Source organism: Perca flavescens, chromosome 21 (genome assembly GCF_004354835.1).
Source record: "Perca flavescens isolate YP-PL-M2 chromosome 21, PFLA_1.0, whole genome shotgun sequence".
Taxonomy (NCBI): Eukaryota; Metazoa; Chordata; class Actinopteri; order Perciformes; family Percidae; genus Perca; species Perca flavescens.
In genome coordinates, this window is record NC_041351.1 from 2,013,782 (window position 1) to 2,019,781 (window position 6,000).

A 6,000-nucleotide genomic window follows, 5' to 3' on the forward strand; every position below is an offset into this window, starting at 1 on the left:
CGAAGATGGATGGATGGTATTTTTACTGTATTGTATTCGTAGACTATTTTTCTATTATGTTTGTGTTGTCTATGTACATTGTAAAGCACTTTGTAACCCTGTCTGTGAAAAGCGCTGTATAAATAAATTTTACTTACTTACTTACTGTATGCCCTGGTAACATACATTTATCACGGTTAGATTGCAATGCATGAAGTATAAGCATGATCTGGTCATTTTAAAGGAAAAACAACTCATTGTATTTTTGGAAACACTTGTGCAAACAGATCATATTTGGGTTGAACCAGAACATAAGTTCAGTCTTAAGAAAGTTTTCCATTGTCGGTACTTCTCCATTCTCCTGTAATCTATTCTTGGTATGTTTCCATTACACTTTCACCCAGCTCCCTGGTTTTGTTACACTCTGTGTGCAACAACACATTCTCACGAATGGGTTCGTTTGGTTTCGTAAAAAAGGCGAACACCGGTCACATGATAGTACATTTACATAACCAAGCACTTTTGTTGCTTAAACCAAAATGAATCAATGTGTCGGAAGGTAGAAAAAAAATTATGTGGTCGATTGAAGAATTGTGTATGGGGGTGTGTGTGTGTGTGTGTGTGTGTGTGTGTGTGAGACAGATCTCAGATCTCAGATCTCAGACAGATGTCAGATCTAAAACCACTCTTGAAATGCCCACCCATTTTTTAAGACATTGAATTAAAATACTATAGTTAATGGTGTCAGAAGCCGCAGATAGATCCTACAGCAGTAAAACAGTGTGTTGATCACAGTCAACTGACATTATCCCTTACATAAAGAGAAACATAACATTTAATAAATCACAAGTAATCAATGGTAAAAATTGTTGTCAATGTTTTTGTTGACAATTGTTTGAGCTTCAAATTTGAATGAACTGCATCTAATGTAAACTCATCAAAAATAAATGGGTTTATAATCTGAAAATTTGTAATAAAATACATTTATACTGTTGAAAACATTACTAAAAATTTAGATTTTCATAATATTCTGGTGGGTTCAGCACAGCTCTCCCTCTCTACATTTAAAATTAAATAGAAAGACAAGCACAGGAAATTACAACTGAACTCATGAGGACACAGTCAAATTTGTTATTGTCTAAAAATAAATCTAACAGACACACTCTGAAAAACTATTTCAAACTAAAATAAAATAAAATCCAAATGTCAAAAATAATGTATATTTTTGAATTTGAAAATTAGTCCAGACAGAAAGACTCAGAAGACAAAGTGAAGACATCAGATCATCTTAATGCTCAGCTTCTTATTTATTGTAACCGTACAGCAGATAAAGATTCACATTAGAGTTTCAAACCTCCACCAAACATCAACTGGCTGTCCTGAACTACAAAGATGTTTTGATACTTTTCATTTTGTTTTTCAGACTCTTTTAGAATCATGTTAGCAGTTCATGCAGTGATTTACACCTGATCAAACTATATATGTGTTTCCATTTAAAGATTATGGGCCCTACTTTCCTGCTGCAGCCGCCCAACTGGAGACACATCTGACTTTTCTTCCACGTTGCAGCGAGCTGCGACTGCCTTAAACTAGGGCTGCACAATATATTCTTTTTTTTAATCGCTAACACAATATCAAATGCACAATAAACATCGCTAAAGGCTGCAACATATCGCGAAAGTAAAATGTAACTTTCATTATTTTTTTTAGTGCTGTCTTTTATATTCAATTCAATGTTCAATTTGTTCAATAAAACAATGTTGGAAATGGTTGTTTTTGTTGTTTTAGATTCAACAAACTTGTATTTTAGTAGAATACTGAAAGCAGCAGAACTGAGAACACTTTAATATCTGTTTATTTATCACAAGTGATATCATTATCGCCATATTCAACAACTTATCGCATATGTTTCTCATATTGTGCAGCTCTACTTTAAACCACCACAGACAGTAACAAGATTTACAAATCAGTTGGTTTTCTTGTGCTGGTGCCCAGTTTCAGGAAAATAAGACCTGTTGTGAGATTAAATGATTAATGAAAGAAAGAGAAATAAATCACAAGAGATGAGCTGATATTCTGCTATACGTTGGTCCTGGAGAACTACAGCACAGGACGGATCTTCATGCTGATGCTCTTCAGGGTGTAGTCACGACCTTTCCAGGTTTGCCACATCACTCCAACAGCAGAAAAAGTGCTGTTGGTACCCGAAAGATAAACACCGTTTGGATTTGCATAGTTACAGCTGTTGTACCAAAATGCCCCCAGGAATGATGTGGCACAGTTCCAAGGCCATTTGTCCTGGTCTTTGTCAGAGGTGGAGAACTTCTGTCCGTTGTGATAACTCAGGGAGTCTCCTACAGAAACACAGTGTTTATCAAAAAAGTATATTAGACTATTTGTGATGCCCATGAAAAAAAAAATATAAATACATACTATATATGGATGATAGAAAAACTCAACCCACTCACCTGCCCCTCCATTAATGAATCCAGACACACTCAGCACAAATCCGCCACGTTCTGCACCGACGGAGAACGAAGAGTACTGAGCGAACGCTTTTTTCCCCTCAAAGTCCTCCATGTCGACCAGCAGCTCACTCTTTTTGTTGTTTGTCAGGTAGTAGATGTTGTCAAGACCTGCACACACACACACACACGCACACACAAACACACATTTATGGCGCTTACCCACTGCTGGTACCAGCTCTACTCTACTCAGCTCGTCTCGAGCGCGGTGCCCTGTCCTTTATTTTCCATTGCATATTTAGTACCGCCTCATGTGTGAGGCAAGCGTGGCTGGTCGTCATAGCGACACTGCTGTGACTTAATGCTACACACACATAGAACGTGGAAGGTGTGTTGTTTGTGATTCTCGGCATGTGGTTGTTTGCCAGAAGACACATTTTGTTTCAAAATAAGCTGGAGGCAACAAAAAAAAAACACCGCTGGCTATACTATTTAAAAATGGCGGTTTGTTCAGGACACCTCTGTCTGTCGCTAGCAACAATGCTGCAGTGATTAGTTACGATTCTCTCCGACCAATCAGCAGTCTGCAGGTTTTTACGTCACCTTTTGGTATCGACTCAGCTCGCTTGGAACCTCGGCAGAGGTGATACTAAAAAAAGTACCTGTTGGCAGGTACCAGGGACTTTGTTTCACCTTGAAGATGAAAAGTTATTCATGGAAAACCAAAAAAGGCGTGTAGAGTCGAGGCGAGTCGAGGTACCATGTAGTTGAAAATCTCCATTATACATGTGTGCAAATTGGTACCAGTTTAATATCTTGTACAGATGTGTAGTAAATTCAGGAAGAGAACTAACTGATCTAAGGACTACAGGTTTATTGGTCAAAGTTCCATTTCTGGAGTTACACAACAGAATTTAACATGTGAACTTAATGAACAGTTAATTTTATGAAGTCATGACTTGGTTTGGTTTCATTTCTCACCGAGCCAGTACTCTCCAGCAGCGTTACCAAAGCCTTTCTTGTATTCTTTCCAGCCCCTGTAGAAGTTCTCCTTGCCGTCCATCCTCCTCTGGAAGACCTGGGGGGGGATGGGATGGGGGGTTAACTAGCTAAACACACAAGATATCTGACAGATCATGATTCCAGACAACAAGGTTTTTACTTGAATGTGATTTATTGTGAATGTCCAACAGGTTGACTGAATACTCACCGTCCACCGTCCTCCTTCTGAAGCCATGTCACAGTACACCTACAAACAAACACATTCATCAGTAAATGTGATAATTTAGTGGTTTAAATTTGTACATTAAGTTTACACTAATGAGCACGGCAACACGGAATCTGTGGATGCAGAATTTTCAGCAGAATTTACAAATTTAAAAATTAAAATAAAACTCAATAACACAAATTACAGTGCCTAAACCTAACCAATCCAACTAATGAAGGCAACAAATACTAGCCAATTGTTATTCACTACTTCTACTGTTACCTGATGTGTAAAAAAAAACAATATTCAAATGTATGCAGATGATTTAGTCATTTATACAAAAAACATCCAAGAAACCACCATAATTCTTACATCTGCAATGACACATGTTCAGGATTGGCTTACTAAATCAGGTCTTTTATAGAATACAAAAAAGATCTTTGCAAATCTGTGTGTATGATGTTTATAAAACAACTAGTAGAAGTGACACGTAGAGGGGAGGAGCTTGACATTGTAATTGCGTTAAAGTATCTTGGGTCACATTGGACTCTACATTAACCTTTGAAAGACACCTGAAGAAAGGCTTCAAATATGCTTGTTTTATGTTCAAGGCTCTGTATGGGCTTGCCACACGTTTTTTTAATTATTCAATTAAAAGATGGCTGACAGCAGCATTGGCACCAGGGTGGACCACATTTGGACAAACTGAGTCTTACAAGTAGAATATTTATGACACTCCCTTAATGCATGTGGTAGGCTATTCCAATATTTACTTCTCTCATACAGACAGCATGTCGTACTTTAACAAACTCCTCCTAGAGATTTCATCTGATCAACTTCAAATATGCTTGTTTTATGTTCAAGGCTCTGTATGGGCTTGCCACACGTTTTTTTAATTATTCAATAAAAAGATGGCTGACAGCAGCATTGGCACCAGGGTGGACCAGATTTGGACAAACTGTGCTGTCTGTATGAGAGAAGTAAATATTGGAATAACCTACCACATGCATTAAGGGAGAGTCATAAATATTCTACTTGTAAAACTCAATGTTGTTTAAAATGATCTTTACACCCCAACAACCCCGAAGTATACCTTGACAGCAGAGTTCTTTCCAGCAGGATAGATGGTGTACACTCCACTGGGTTTGCTTTTGTCTTGCTGATAGATGGCACTGCAGTCTACCGGTTGGAGAAGCTTCTGGCAGCTGGCCAACAGTGGAGCCAGGAGGAGGAGGAAGACTGAAACCAGCTGGAACAGAAGATATGTCATTTTGACTGAGGTTTTAACAGTTTGGCCTCTAGCTTCATCACGGTGTTGACAAAGTCAGCTATTAGAGACAGAATGGTGGGGCTAATTACCAAAAATTATCTGTGTGGGTTGTCCCTGCAGTAGTCTGTAGCAATGGAAGTACATTGACACTGACATGACGTCAGGCCTTTTCCGCTCTCTGTGTGTTGCCGTTCTGAAAATCCCTTTGCTATAAGTAGCAACAACAAACTGAGGCAGCAAGCTACACACTGAAAATGTCAAGTTTTGAAGAAAATTTGGATCGTGCAACAAGCCAGGCTTTCTTGGTTCTTTCAGGGAATGATTTTAAAGATTTACAAAGAAAATATTTAGGGCATTTCCTCTCTAACTGGGAGGTTTTGGGACCGATTGGTGGGATTGCTGTGGACAAAGTACACACAGAGATACACTGGTAAGAGCCAATGAGGTTTAACCATGTATCCAGGTAATTTAAATAGCTATGTAATAACTTTATTTATTATTGTATGTGGCATTTTCTTTTGCAGTTTGCAAAAATAAATTCCTTCCTGAGACTAATTAGCATGGCCACCGTCCCTGTGTCTGAGGCTTAGCGCCGTGCAAGACGATTGTGATTGGTTTAAAGAAATGCAAACAACCCAGAGCATTTCTTTCTCCTATCCCAGAATGCATCTGTGGTTTAGCCAGACCTTATTTCACAGCACTGTGGAGATAGAGATGGCAATGAGAGGCTATCCCTGTAACAACCATCTAATCTACTGATATCAAGCTTCTTTACAGTTTCACCGAACTTTGAGATTTGTAAAATATCAGTTTAGAAACTTACCTTCATTGTCAGTTTTCTGCTGAAATGAATCAACTGCTGATGTAGCTCTGTCTGGTGCTCTGAAAACACATTAAGAATGAATCAAAATGCTAACACTTAATAATAATGGTACATATATTAGGATAACTCTAGAATTCTTCAGAGTATATGTCCACTGCTGTGACGGGTCAGTTTTCTTTTGAAGAAGACATGAATAATAAATCATAAATCATGATTTAAATATCTTAATTGATACATTAATTAGGGCCTGAGCGCC

General features: G+C 38.2%; 1 protein-coding gene across 1 annotated transcript; it reads right to left on the minus strand.

Annotated features, from left to right (window-relative positions):
- Positions 1-1,708: 1,708 nt before the first annotated feature.
- LOC114547926 (microfibril-associated glycoprotein 4-like) lies at positions 1,709-5,800 on the minus strand. The gene is made up of 6 exons (XM_028567460.1): positions 5,745-5,800; positions 4,745-4,900; positions 3,655-3,693; positions 3,426-3,522; positions 2,448-2,615; positions 1,709-2,333 (listed from the first exon to the last, which is right to left on the minus strand). The coding sequence occupies exons 1-6, from the start codon at positions 5,748-5,750 to the stop codon at positions 2,080-2,082; spliced, it is 720 nt and encodes a 239-aa protein (XP_028423261.1). The 5' UTR covers positions 5,751-5,800; the 3' UTR covers positions 1,709-2,079.
- Between the last annotated feature and the right edge of the window lie 200 nt (positions 5,801-6,000).

Coding starts and splice junctions, on each gene's coding strand:
- LOC114547926 (XM_028567460.1), bottom strand. Junction 3,694..4,744: donor GAAAGAACTCTGCTGTCAAG/GTATACTTCGGG, acceptor GTTTGTTTGTAG/GTGTACTGTGACATGGCTTC. Junction 2,334..2,447: donor ATTCATTAATGGAGGGGCAG/GTGAGTGGGTTG, acceptor GTGTTTCTGTAG/GAGACTCCCTGAGTTATCAC.